This window comes from Martes martes, assembly GCF_963455335.1.
Source record: "Martes martes genome assembly, chromosome: 17".
NCBI lineage: Eukaryota > Metazoa > Chordata > Mammalia > Carnivora > Mustelidae > Martes > Martes martes.
In genome coordinates, this window is record NC_137905.1 from 11,340,870 (window position 1) to 11,356,210 (window position 15,341).

Genomic DNA, 15,341 nt, shown 5'->3' on the forward strand with positions numbered 1-15,341 from the left:
ATCACAGCTGACATGGCTTCCATCTTCGGGAAGTCTGCTTTCCATGAAACAGGAAGTTGACACATGAGCAGGTGATGTGTATTCTATGCGGAACTGAAAGAGGATACACACGACAGAAGTTTAGGATCTGGAGAGTGTTGCTGGCTGAGTGATTAGCGAGAGAGAAACATTCCTTTTAGGTTCTAGGGTAGGATTTTGAAAGGTCGAAATGAAGGGTTGGAGCCTTCCAAGCAGAGGAATGATACGAGGGCAGACAGATGCAAGGCACATTTTTCAGAATGGCAGTAATTGGACTGAAGGGAGAGAGAGGGCATGGAGAGGGCAGTGGTCATTAAGGCAGGAAAAGAAAGTGGAACCAGACTGTAGAAAGTCTTTCATTCAAAGCTAGGAAAACAACTGTCAAGCTTGCAGCATCTGAGGACCACTTAGTGCGTGTTCTGTGTTGGGCGCACGTATGGATCACCAACTTTAGATAAATTAACATCAAAAAAGACAATCTACAATTTTAAATGTATAGAATAAGTAAGATTCAGGATCACTAAGAAGATGCATGCTTATTCACATTGTTCTACAAGAAGATATTATTTGCGATCTTTTACCAAGCTATACTCAGCTTAATGATGGATAGCTTGATCTGTCTGGGCCACTGACACAGCCAGCAGCTCTAACTTCTCACTCTTGATAGTTACTCCATAAAATATTTTAACTCCTCTTCTTAGGTCACTGAGAAAAACAGGAAATTTTGTGGCTCTGTCAGAGATTTCTGGATATTTGGATAAAAGACAGACATTAAACGGAGGGCTGTTCTCCTTTTAGCATAAAATCAAAGAGTATGTCAACCAACATGTCCAAACCCAAAAGCTGGAAGTTTGAACGTTTCAACTTGGGGTATACATTCTTATACACTTTCTTTTTGTATGTGGTTCTAGAAACAAACTTTTTACACTATGCTGAAGAACTTACAGGGGCAGGGGCTCCTGGGTGGCACAACTGGTTAAGCTTCTGACTCCTGGTTTCAGCTTAGGTCATGATCTCACGGTTGTGGGATGAAGCCCCATGTCAGGTTCTGCACTGGGTGTGGAGCCAGCTTAAGATTCTCTGTCTCTCCCTCTCCCTCTGCCCCTCCCACTTGTGCTCTCTCTCTCTCTCTCTCAAATAAATAAATAAAATGCTTTTTGAAAAAAGAACTTACATATGCATGAGTATACCAAAAAACCATTTGTAAATATATATATATACGTGTGTGTGTGTGTGTGTATATATATATATATTTACATATACATTATATATATATACATCTATGCAACAATCAATCAAGTACTGGGAACACATCAAACTCATGGTTCAGGTCTTTTGCATCGCAGTCCAATTTGTAAAAGAAATTCTAATATTTTTCCCCAAGATCATTATATTTTGACTCTCAGGAGATAGATTCAGGTAGGTGGTACGCTAGCAAGTGTTTAACATGTTGTCCTCTGGGGAGCGTGCAGGGGAGGGAGCCCTGCTTTGTAGCATTCCTCAATTCCTGTGGTGTAAACGCTCCCCCAATGGCAGATTTCAAGCCCCCAATTCGCTGACGCACACTTGGGCAGAGCTGCAGACAGTGGGCTCCCACCAGCCAGCAGGTTACTGACCACAGTTCAGATGAGCTACTTGAGCAATGCAGCCAGAATCATATTGCAGTTATGAATTTCTCAGTTATAGCCTCGGGTATGAAAAATGCATTTTCCCCCTAACTCAATCTAATTTTCTCTCTTGAGTTTCTATTCTGTCTAACGTAGAAAATCAATCTAATCATTTCTGAGGAACGCGGTCCTGTTCATGGATTACTCAGTTGATTCAGGATTTTATTTCTATCACCTTCGGCTTCCAGATGTTTACAGGGGTCTGTTTCCCTTCATGCCGGCCCTGAGAGCAGGGGACAGGAAGACTACTTTCTGGTCTTCTACACATGAGTCGAGCAGCTTCCCCTCTGCTGTCATCACCCGCTAAGGGTTGGTCAGGATGTGCTTAATCACAGCATTTGGACGTTCTTCCTCCCATCCCAGGTGTGACCTTCTGCGCACACCCAACTCCCCACTCCTTATCTCATGCACTCATTCTTGGGCCCCCACAGTATCTCCCAGTTCTCGCCACATGCCATCTGGGGCCGGGGTGGGGTCTCTGCCACACCACCACGTCTATGCTGCAGCGACAGGGTGATCTGGTGACTTGTCTTGGGTGGGCAGGCTCCCCTCCATCACCCACTCCGCTCACAGCCTTCACAGGCAGACACCTGAACGTGAATGAAAGGCTCTGTGACATTCCTGACTGTGAACTTCATCTGAGGCAGGACTTCAAGGAAAACAAGTCTTCACACGTGCTTGTTCATGTCCAACCCTCTTCCTACTTTTCCAAACCTTCTTTCTCTCTTCTCCTCATTGGGATATGGGGGGAAAAGGGATTCCTTTGGGCTGCTCATTTCTCCTTCCAATTCTTTATATCCTATCGCTTCTCGGCCTTTTGGCTAAGATCAAGTGTGAAATTCTTTATATCCTAGACCTCAAAGGTACCACTTAGTTTGTTCCCAAGCTGTGCAGTGACCCCCTTTCTTTAACTGGGTGACAGGTGCCTCTCTGAGCTGGGAGAGGAGCTGAAGGACAGGTGGGGAGGTCACATCCATTTCTGCTCCCCAAATCATCCCCCACACAGAAATATCTCTGAAGGAATTATTATTGTCATTAAAAAGGTTTTTATGTCTTCCTTCATTATAGGAATTTATGGGCTCACCCTTCCCCACATTAACTATTGTGCTTTAATGCAGAAAAGCAGAAACTACTGCCCACTTGTTTGCACAATACCATGGAGAGAACTCCCTACCGCCCACTTCCCGGTGACCACAGTTTGGTAAGACTGTGTAACACTGAGACCCGCTACTGCGTGCCAACCACCTTCTGTGAATGAAGCCGCTCCTGTCCACCCACTGACACCTCAGTCCAGCCCCACCGCACACTCCAGGCTGCCACATGGCACATCAGATGAACCGGAACAGGAGAAAAAGTGTTTTTTTCCCGCAGTATGGGTCACCAAGACAAACCAGACGGAAAGACCGATGAGTGGTTTTGCTCTTATAAAGGCAGAAGCAGGATTAAAACTCAGAAATCAAAGTAGTTCTCACATCGAAGAAAGCAGGCGTCTGCCAGCATTTTCTCATAATAGCTACTCCTCCACATCCAGAGCCTCTTAGAAAATATAGGTTTTGATGGTGTCTTTTGATAGAGGAATTCTTCAAAGCTTATTCTACTTTGCTCCCCCTCGTATCAATAATGAGAAGGTTTTGGGGTTTTTGTTTTGTTTGTTTGTTATAAGGAGTCCAACTTGGATGCCTATGTAGTTCTGTTCTTTTCCATTACAGAAAAAATTCTTAACATTCACATTAGAAGCACTAGTTTTTTTCTTGTTCTAATGTGTAACTCTCTATTGATATTCTCTATTTGTTAAGACATTATTCTCCTCATTTCTTTTGGTTACTTGAGGATACTTAAGAGAGTTGATTTAAAGTCTTTGTCTACTAGATCCAATGTCTCTGCTTCGTCTATCCAGTGCTTGCTTTATTTGGATGCTTGTATGAAATCATCACACTCAAATATTCACATATCTATCCCAGCTTGTGTGTTTTGTTCTTTGTGTCAAAATCATGGCCATTCCTTATAGTTAGGGTATTGTTCAAATTTCTATTTCTCACTTTTTTATTCCATTTATACTTTTACGCATCGGTGAGCCCTTTATGGGTTTGTGCTACTCATAGAATTAATGCCATGCAGTATTTATTAGGCTTATTAGATTAAATAATTAGATTTGTAGAACAAATATAAGCAAGAGCCCACAAATTAAACAAAGATGGGTTAGTTAAGAGAAGCTACACTCTGTTGGTAAATGGCAGACAATTCACAGATGATCTTACTATTTAATCTGAAAAAGTTTATGAATATTCTTTCCTCTTTCCTTAAAACTACCAAATTATCTGCTCAACCGCTGCAGAATATTAGCTAGACTTTAGAAAACATTTTCAGAAACATCCATAAGTGCAATGAAGTTGGGGCTGAAACCTGAAACAGGCAAAAACAAGGTCACAACTGCACTTGAAAAGGTATTTTTATTGAGGAAAGCCTCAAAATTGAATGAGCAGTTATGGGTCTATTAAAATACCCTTGGTTAGAAATCCAAAAACCGCAGTAGGGTAACAGCAATGGAAACAAACAAACAAAATATCAGAGAGAGATTGCATGCATCCACACATAGAACTTATCATCTTCAGAAGGAAGGATCAAGAGAGAACTAAAAGATGAGTCTAAGACTGCTAAGCCATGGTGATTAAGACAACCACGAGGAACCAGAAAAGAAAAATAATTACAAGCAGAAGTGGGTCTGGAGGTGTTATATTTAACTTTAATATTTAACTTAAGATACGTTGAGCTTTTTTATAAAGACAACACATCTTGTAGGCAGCTGGAAAATTCCAGCAGGCCGTTGAAAATACAAGAAAGGAGATTGTTAGACATGTTTCTCCTCCAGCGCAAATGTGGGAATTGTCTGCACAGACCTCCTCCTGAGGCCCTGGCAGAGGGCCAGCTCGTTCTAGGAGGGCATGCACAATGCCAAGGTCAAGGAAGAGGCTTTGGAAAAACCCACATAAACATTCTCACTTTGGCACAGAGTCCCTGATCCTGTTTTTCATTTTTATATGGTCAGATATTTTTATATAGTCTATTAAATCAGTTACATTTTATATGGCCAATTATATAGTCCATCTTACATGTGTCCCTTTTATTTTCTATTGTTAATATTCATTACATGTCAACTTTTTTTTAAAGGGTAGAAAAGATAAGAGAAAAATAACAATCCTCAAATCACTTAAACAGGATTTGGGGCTAGCTTTCTACTTAAATTATTAGACCTTTAAGGACCTGACAATTCCCACTGAGGGAGAAAATCTTTGATATAAAGTTCTATTTGAGAAGAAACAAAGAGAGAGCCTTACAAAATCCTGTAATTTTTCCACATCTTTTCTCATGGAACTACATCTGCAGGGGAGCCTTCAAAGGGGTTATAGTAAAAAATCAAATGAGATAATTTATGGGAACAGGTTTTAAATTACAGATCATTAGACAGACGATGATAACAATAGACAGACACAGAATATATGAAGTGATGTCAGCAAGATGGCAGAGTAGGAAATTTCCTGCTCATATCTACCCATAGCAACAATAATTTGGCAGCCCTCCATGGACAGAAAAGTGCCATCACGGGAGCTCTGGGACCCAGCCACAGGCCAGAAGCAATTCTGCCCTCCCAGGGTCCCACCAGGAGACACAACTGACGGCAACCCTGGAGGGAGGCCCTCCAGTTTCCATCCGGAAGGAGATCCTGAAACAGCTCTGTAACTGGGCTCCGGCCCCTCCCAGCAGTTCTGTCCATGAGGAGACTGGGCCAGCCCCTCACTGCTCAATCAGGAAGCAGTCCTGCCCCTCCAGGAGCCTGCCCCCAGAGGTCAGCCCTGAAATCTTAGTCTGACTGTGGATCTTGAAGGGGTCCTGCACCCCATTCTAAACTCCGTCAGCAGTCCTGCCCACTCGAGCCCATGGAGGGAGACACACCCACTCACGCCTCTAGAGGTAGGCCTGCCTACTTTGACCCTACTGGACCGTGAAACGGCCCCGTGACTTGGTTCCAGCCCCTCTTAGCCACAGTCCTTGAGTAGTCCTGCCCACCCAGGAGTCTGGCAGGAGACACTTTCTTCCATGCCCTTGAAAGCAGGCCTGCAGACGTTGGTCCAAGCTGTGGACCCTGACGCAGCCATTTGAATCAGTTCCAGGCCCTCTCCGACACAGTCTGGGACCAATCCTGCCTGCCCAGGGACCTGTCCCATGATGCTCCTTCAAATGCAGACAACAAAGCAAGGTTATACAGATCACAAAAATCAGGCAGACACACCACCACCAAAGGACACTAATAAACTTCTAGCAACTGGCCCCAAAGAAATGAAGATCTACAGACTGCCTAACAAAGAATTCAAAATAATCATGAGAAAGAAGCTCTATGAGATATAAGACAACACACACAATGAAACAAAATCAGAAAGACAATGTGTGAATAAAATAGAAGTTTAATACTTCTGAGCAGCCTTATTGAAATGCATCTCAGAACTTTCCACCCTGAGGACAAAGCGGGAAGGTTTTATCCATCCTTTTGTGGTTGTTGTTCTCTGTCGGTCAAGATTAGCCTCATAGGCAGGTCTACTCCTCATACTCCACGACCACAATTATAATGTCCCTTGGATTCCTTGGGAGCGTCAAGGGAACCATGGGCAGGAAGCTTCAGGTAAGTGGTGCAATCCCAGAGGAGGCCCTGTTACACCTGCTGGAAGCTGGACTTGCTCCTTACCTCACTGGCTAGAGATAGAGGTGTGGCTGAGAGGACATGTCACCCAAGAGGTGTCCAACAGATTACAGCACATTTTTAATGACCATAGTCTCCAATAAGAGTGGATATAAAAAAAAAAAAAAAGATGGTTTTCTACTGCCGGCTGTCCTCACACTTCTGCAGGATCCCCTCCTAGGGAAGATGCTCGGGATTCTTCTGTATGATATCAGACTGGAAGGTTCCACGCCCCTGCTTTCACTGTTTCTTTGGTGATGCGACCCACCCGGCTTGGAGAGCACCTGTGCTTTCCAGCCAAGAGGGCGTATTCTCACCCTGAAGCTCAGTCCCAGTCCCTCCACACATATGGGCTAACATTTTGTTTGGAGTATTTTGCATTTATATTCATGAGAGCGAGTGGCTTTTAATTTTCCTTTCTTGTTTGTCCTTGACAGGGTTTGGTATCAAGGTTATGCTGGCCTCATAGAATGAGCTGGGAAGTATTTTGACTTTTTTTCTGTCCTCTGGAAGAGAATGTGGAAGATTAGAGTTTTATCTTCCTTAAAAGTATCTGGGAGAATTCACGTATGAAGGCATTTTAGCCTGGAGTTTTCTCCGTTGGAGCGTGTGAATTATGGATTCACTATCTTTAACAGACAGAGGGATATTTAAATTATCCATTTTATTTCTTGGGCACAACTTTTTAGGCTGTGTTTTTCCAATAATTTTTTCAGTTCATTTAAATGTTCATCATGATTAGCAGAAAAGTTTGTTGAAATATCCTCTTGTTATAGTTTTGTCTTATTGATTGTATTGCATCTTTTCTATTTCATTAATCAATGCACTTTTTTCTTGTCCTTTTGCTTACTTTTGGTTTAATCTGCCACTTTTTTAAAGAAATTCTCAGGAAATAGAAGAAGTAGGCAATGGTCGGATCATTAATATTTAGCCTGCCCTTTTTTTGTAATATGTGCAAGGAAGGCTGCTAGCTTGGACCAAGCTTCATCTCAGTTTTGACCTACAGTATTTGGTTATCATTGAATTAAAATGTCCCCTAATTTCCATTGAGATTTCTTGTTGGAAAGTATATTAATTAAATTCCACACCTTTTTAGGTTTTGAAGTTTTTCTTAATCATGGATTTCTAGCTTAATTCAACTATGGTCAAGGGACTTATTCTGTAGGATTTAAATCCCTTGAGATCTGTTCAAACAATTTTTATGGCCCAGAATAAGCTTAAGTAAATATGCAAAGGTACACTGGATAAGAATGTGTATTCTGTAGTTGTTGGGGGTAGGGTTTTATACAACCTACCCATTATACAAATATAAATTACATATTTATGTATTTTGTCAAATTCGTTAACTTAGCTGTTAAAATCCTCTGTACTTTCAGTGTTTTCTGCCTACTTCTTCAATAAGAGTCAGAGAGGCAGCAGTTAAAAATTCCTCGCCCCGTTTTGTGTTTCAATTCGTATTGTCTGTTTCTCCTATTGTTTCTGTCCATTTTTCTTCATATATATTTGAAGCTCTTGTTTGGTGCAGAAAATGTCAGGCTCACTATACACTATTTCCTTTCTCTCCAGGATCTTTCCCCCTGGAAGGCCTGGCTATCTTGGGTTTCTATCAGATATCTTCAAGCAGTTAACACTTTCTGGCTGGTTTACTAGTTTATAGAAATGAAGCTGTTAAAGACTGAATATGTCCCCCCCCCCCCAAAATTCATAGTTGAAGCCTTAACCCCCAGTGTGATGGTATTTGGCGTTAACTTGTGGAAGTATTTCAGTTTAGATTAGGTCTTGAGAGTGGGCCGCTGGTGATGGGATTAGTGCTCTTTTAGGAAGAGGAAGACGGAGAGAAGCGCTCTCCACAGACACATCAAGGGAAGGCTGCGTGAGCACACCGCGAGACGGTGGCTATCTACTAGCTAAAGCAAGCTCTCACCGGGAACTGAATCTGCCACCATCTCGATCTCAAGACTTCCCAGCCTCCAGAACAGCTAGAAATAAATATCTACCACTTATGACCTCTATGGTATTTTGTTACAGCAGCCCAAGCTGCCTGAGACATTAACTTTCCTAAACTGACCAGCCACCTTGCTAGACTCAGTTCCTTTACCATGAGGTAGGACAACAGTTTAGGAATAATCTGAACATCCAGAGTTTCCTGGGGGATCAGGCTATGTATAGGACTTGACTTGTAATTGTTTGGTTTCTTTCCCTTCCTCACTCTGCTTACTCCCCTACCTCCCTCACTGTATTCTCCTGGTAGACATCCCCTAATAAACTACCAGCACCTCATCGTGGCCCAGGGTGTGCTTCTGGAAGAATCCACCTAACACACCACATGACCCCATAATCTCTGTCCTTACATGTGAAATTCTCCTCCTTGGCACTCTGAAAAGTATTAGATATACACAAAGAAAGGTACATTATATTAATGATAACTTTAAATTTTATGAATGTATTTTAATTGACCAAATTTGAGGCACTGTATCAATTTCAGTAGGATCATATCTGTAACTTGAATTCCTAGATTTAGGATTAGGATTAGTTTAGGACATTTTCTAAGCCAGGACCATTCTGTGTCTTCTCATTTGAGGGCACAGAGGAGAACAATCTGCCTTAACGTACCCTATTTACTTTCTTATTGAAGGCCCTTCACTTTGACTCACTCACATGCTTTGAAAAACTCTCCATTATTAGAGCAAGTCAGAAAGAAAAGATATTGCTTACAGAGTAGCATAAATAAGAAGGCTATATTGTCATGGAGTTTAGACATCCTTGAATTCAACCCCCTACTTTTATAGGAAAGGAGAAAATTTCATTTCCCTAAGGCAACTCATCATTTAGTATTACGATCTAGTTTTTGTGTTGCCAAAACCAGATTTTTTTATCACTATAAATTGCTTAGGATTGGCTACTTGGCACATCTACTCGGATTACATTATCAGATTGATTTAGAGCTGAAGGAAGTGTGCTAGAGGGCAGACAAAGACAATAAAGGGAAGATAGAGGGAAGACCAGGACTCTGGCAGAAGAGATGAGAAGAGAATGGAACATACCCTTAAGGAAGGAGCCCAGAAGGGACGGCCACATCCAAAGTAAAGAGAGAGCCAAGCGGCCAGGTGGATGATCAACTCTGGTGTTAAGTCAAGTGAATCAATAGAAGAGTGGAAGTGATTCTGTATTAATCACAGAAATGACAGCAAGCTCTCCTCTGCTTTAATGAACACAGGATATAGGTATATGGAGAAATAAGATGTAAATCTTCACTCATTTTTATTCCACCTTCTCAAGGCCAGCATGCAAAATATAATCTATAAGCACAGGTGACACACCACGGACCATAAAATTGATCTAGAACTTCATTTTCCAAACCTTTATCAAAATGTTAATCTCTTTGGAAGTTCTTTTTTAACCTCATAAACCAATTTCCGGTTGCTAAAAAAGTAGAATATTTTAAATAGAACCATCAGATGACCCTAGTTCACAGACTTTGACTAAGGATATAGGAGAACGTTTTATCTTTACTTCGAGCTACTAATGGACATATAAAATATAAGTGTAATTACTGTTTAGCTTTGTAATTAGTCAGGAAGAAATCAACTCTTCCTACCAGAGTTACATGGAAGTCCAAATTTCCCCGAGATTACCTTTATAATGTATGCATTTGGTCCCGTGAGGTTTGTTAAACTGCGGTGAACGCGCAGGACACGCTTTGAAACTGTTTAACATTCTCTTGGGACAGTGCTTTTCCTATGGTCATATCAGAGCCAAGATCATTTTCCATAAAGCGAATACCACTTCAGTACCATCGCTATTCTTCCAACAGAAAATTAGGAAATTAAAGGGGTGTCTGGGTGGCACAGTCGGTTATCCATCCGACTTTTGGTTTTGGCTCAGGCTGTGATCTCAGGGTCGTGGGACTGAGCCCCACTTGGAGCTCTCATAAGGTTCTGTGCCTGGTCCCAAGTCTGCTTAAGATTCTACTTCCCTCTCCCTCTACTCCTCCCCTCTCCACTCTCTCAAATAAATAAATCTTAAAAAAAAAAAAAAAAAGAAAAGAAAAGAAAGAAAGAAAAGTAGGGAATTAAATCACAGTGGTTAAATTTTTTTTCTGTCCTTAAATGAGTAAGAGGTTTCAGTAATTTAAACCCTAGAATGGTGAACTGGTCTCAGATATGTCTAATCCGGAAGTGTCTGCTTTTCACCTAAAATTTTATGATCCACTGGTGAGGGAGAGTATGAGAGTAAGTTAGCTAAGGTTCAAGCGTGTTGGGGATGCTTGTGTTCTGTGACTACAGGGGTAACTCTCAGGGATCTGACTACTCAGGGATTTAGTTGGGTTTAAGTGCTCTCATCTCACTGTTAAGAACTGTGTATCTCCTAATCCTGGAGATAAGTTAGGGCAGGAGACAGAAGAATCAGGCAGAGCTGGTGAGAAGTCATGTACTCACAGCCCGAATCAGCATAAAGGTGTATGGCCCTTGCAATTTGGTAATTACTTAGGTGCCAAGGGCTTACTTAGGCACATCAGATTCTGGGTTTAATGGGGAAACAGAATACAGAAGCAAATAAATTGCTGGCATCTTTTGTTCCCTAACACATACAAGAAAAGGCCATCCCCAATGCACCAAATCAGTATTCTTTTCAGTCAGGAAGCTTGTCCACCCCATCTCTTGTCCCGGGGACCTCTCAGGCACACTCCTGACCCACACCCACTGTGCCAACGAGGCTCCCCTTTCCTTAGGTTTGAGTCTTTCCAGTTCTGTGTAAAATTCATTTCTTATTATTTTCCTCATAAAGAAAGCATTTGTTATTAAGTGCATTAATGTTATCTTTTTAAAAATGTGATAATTATGAAAGATTTTATGCAATCTGTTTAACAGCAGGAAACATTCACCTTATCTGTCCTTTTCAGCACTGACATGCATCATGCATACCTTGGGGATTTTTCTTTTGGGTTTTAATTTAGGCATGATAGTTGTATGCGAACAAGCACAGTGATTCAGGGCAGTAAAAATCACCAAATAACCCTGTACAGAATATCATAATTATTCTCATTAGAAGTACATCTGAAAATGGGAGTTCTGTCAATTAACCAAATATGCTAATTTCTCTACAGATAGATGCTTGATTTTAACAGCAAATTCTATAGGCATGGGGAAAACACTGCTCTGTAAGCATTTAGAGTAGAAGGGTTTAGCTGCAGTTAAAAAAAACTGACAGTGGGAAAATAGAGACAAACATTCAACTTTCTAGCAAAATAGGATATATTTTGATCTTACAGAATAGATGAGAGAAAACTTACCATATTTTTCAGTTATGGAAGCAATCTGCTATATAAATAAACACATGTACGTATATATGTTTGCACTCATACCTGTAAGTATTTTATTTTTGCTGTGCATAATAACTTTATTTACTACTCTACTATTTTACGTGTACACACAAGTATATCAGTTTGCAATAAACCATTTCCTAGGTTTCCCGAGCACATGAAAATACAAATTGTCATTTGGATTACACTGCAGCATGAAGAACAGTTCTACTTAAGTGGCTTCCTTATATTCTGTCCTAAGAACACACCTGGACTATCAAATGGTGCACTAGAGCCTGTTTGAACTTGACATTGACAGCAGTAACTTTCGGTGCCCATCATAATTCAAACAACACTGAAACTGTAACAATATGGTATTATATAAAGGCAGAGAGGGGTTGAATTCCATTTTGTAGCCAGTATTAGCAGTGATGGCTTTTTGTTTGTCTGTGTTATTTACCGTTACATCTGGATTACAGTTCTCTGAGCTATGAAATTTTCCAGGTTCAAATTGAGAGGCATCCTCCCAGTACAAACAAGTATGAAAAAGAAGGCATTTGCTCAATGGCACTGGTACTAGCTGCCCAGGCTGCTAACACTGAATATCACAAACTGGGCAGCTTAAAACAACAGAACTTATTTTCTTTTTGGAGGCTAGAAGTCCAAAATCATGGTGTCAGCAGGTCTATGCTCCTTCTTCTGGAGCTTTAGAAAAGACTCCTTCCCGGCCTCCTCCTAGCATCTGGCAGTTACTAGCAATACACACTTATCTTGGTTTGCAGCCATATCGTTCCAATTTCTGCTTCCGTTTCTCCATCTCCCATTTCCACATGGCCTTCTTCTCTTGGTCTCTTCTGTCTCTGTGTGTCTCCAAATCTCATTCTCTTTAGAAGGCCTGATCTGGAGCTCACTGATCCAAAGCCAGTATGACCTAATCCCATACGACCCTAACTTGATCACACTGTGGAGACCCTATGTCCAAATAGAGTCACCTGGGTAAGTATCTGTGAGAACTTGAATACATCCTTCTGGAGGACACAACTCAACCCACAATAGTATTCAACTGGTAAAATTTAATTACTATACCTTTGAAAGGTTCATTTTTTCTTCCTCCCTCCTGGTAGACTCATTATGTTCAACAGTATCTTTTCCTGGTCTCCCTCTCCCAGCACGGGAATAACGGAGCCTCGTTATGTTCACAGTTAACCGAGGCATTGAGCTCATGGAGAGAGAACAGCAGCTGGATGAGCCTGATTCTTTGTTTCTCGTTTGTCTTTCTTCGGCTTTAAGTTTTCTAGATTCCACAAGAGAGAGGTCACTCTACCTGTGTTTCTGGGACACTTTGACCTTTATTTGTTGATTTGGTTTATTTATACTTGACCTCCTGACTTGACGAAACACCCTTCCACAGCCTGATCTAAATATACTGCAAGGAGGGGCGCCTGGGTGGCTCGGTCAGTTAAGCGACTGCCTTAGGCTTGGGTCATGATCTCAGGGTCCTGGGATCAAGTCCTGTGCCAGGTTCCCTGATGGGCAGGGAGCCTGCTTCTTTCATTCCCTGCCCCCCACTCATGCTCTCTCTCACACACTCTCTCTCTCAAATAAATAAAATCTTTAAAAATAAATAAATAAATAAATAAACTACAAGAAATGTAGATAGTAGAAATAATATATAGCCTTTAATAAATCACTCAAAATCTGACATTCCTTTGTAAACACTTGATGTAATTAAGAGGAAAGAAAAAAGAAAAACTAAATAAAAAAGAAAAAATGTAATCAAGTAGGTTGACAACCAGCAAAAGATAATTAAAATGATCCTGTTTTGTTTCTCCATTTCATTAACATGCAAATGAGATTCATGAAGTTTGATATTGTGGTTCACCAAGAGCCACAGAAACGAATTAAGAATGAAAATGAGTCTCACTCATGAAGACTTCTGATGAGTCTATAAATAAATGTAAAATATGACCTGATCCAATTAATAACATATATATTTTGTGTGATTTATTAAATTTCAACAAACAAAATAACGATAAATAGTTAAATTAAATTTTGTGCCCTTCCATGGGCCAGATTCTAAGAAAGCTCTTATTATTCAAACGGAGCTATAGTAAATGTAAAAAGCCTGCCTTACTTTGAAAAGGACTGTAAGAGGGAAGGTTCATTGTAAGATCAGTGTTGTCATGTCAGCATTCCTGCTAGGAGAACTGTGGGGGCAGGGGCTGGACTGGTCTCCAGAGGGGCGAGGAGAGCTCACTTGCCTTTGGTTAGTCAAAAATTCAGAATTGCAAATAGGGAGAGAGAGTCCAGTGTGACCATTAACCCTCACTACAAGGCGTATAAAAGTAACAGACAAGCAGGGTCTACGCAAATGTATTCAAAGCTCTTCAAATTCCCCATTTGATACAAGAATCTCCGTGTTTGCTCTCCCACTGATGCTTTCACACCCAGAAACACACATAAGTGATTGTCTCAAATAAGAGGAGATATCATTTTAAAATAAACTTAAATTTAAAGTCATGCTAAAGTATTAGATATTTATCACGTGTACCAGATGGCAAAACACAGACAGACAGACAGACACACGTATGATCCATTTGTTATGTCCAATGTTCATTGTGCTCAAGCATTACAACAGCACCAAGGATAACACCAAGGAGAAAAATGAGAAGTGGCTGACATATGGCATGCGAGAAGGGGATAATAAATGAGCAAATCACGGTTTCAATAATATATGATGTCGGTGTCTATTTTTTCATGGTTGCTAAAAATGTTTTCTGTGTTAGGATTGCCAAGCCTCCTTCCATAGACTGTAAGTGCAGATGGCTTTTGCCTTAGCGTATTATGGAAAGGGGCCACGATGATGCTGTCTCTAAGTGTGCAGAGTTTTGAAATTCTCTCTTACTTCAATAGCAAGTTACCTTTTAATTATCCGCACCTTCCTTTAAACATAGTCAAGCAATCAAACACAACCTACCTAAGAGATTGTCAACAGTACTAACTGAGTATTCCTACAGGAGCACGAAACTTATTAAGTTCTCTTTCCTCCACAGGAGAGAAAATCGTGTCACCTATATTGAGAATGAAACAAACTGTGGGACTCTTATTTTTAAATAACCAGCATCTTTGAAAATTACCTCTTCTTGCGAGCTTCCTATTTAACTCGAAATAGAGGGTCAATTAAATTTTCATGGCTACTATATACATAATGATTGTATATTGTTGTGGAAAGGTTTATTTTATAAGAGATATATGAAGCTCACCATACTGAAGGAATTCAGTTCTTCTGGTGCTGAAATGATGATACAGGATTTTAAAACAGGATGTGACCCTTGGCCGTTCCAGAACCAGTCCTACAGGCCCTATATGTCCCATGAGTTCCAGCCATTTGCTGATTGAGAAATGAACGTCCTTTCACAATATATCACTTGTAATGATTTTATTATAAGAGAATGGAAAATTAATGAGATTCATCATGAGCCAATCAGAAGGAAAAAAGCAGACTTACCATCTCTTCGATTTAGTCTTGCAAATCCAGCACCATGACTGCTAGAAAGTTCGGACGAACTGCTGAATGATGCCTGAGACAAGGTAGACACCAGAGGCTCATCACAATCATCTG

The 15,341-nt window shown here is 40.8% G+C and overlaps 1 protein-coding gene across 6 annotated transcripts in view; it reads right to left on the reverse strand.

Annotated features, from left to right (window-relative positions):
- The window catches only part of CNTNAP4 (contactin associated protein family member 4), a gene marked incomplete at both ends in the record, with an annotated part of 234,878 nt that overhangs the window by 184,548 nt on the left and 34,989 nt on the right, over nucleotides 1–15,341 (reverse strand). For all 6 annotated transcript variants that reach the window (XM_080828714.1, XM_080828715.1, XM_080828716.1 and 3 more), the window contains one exon: nucleotides 15,228–15,338. In XM_080828714.1, the coding sequence (XP_080684840.1) occupies nucleotides 15,228–15,338 (111 nt within the window). The remainder of the gene's footprint in view (nucleotides 1–15,227; nucleotides 15,339–15,341) is intronic.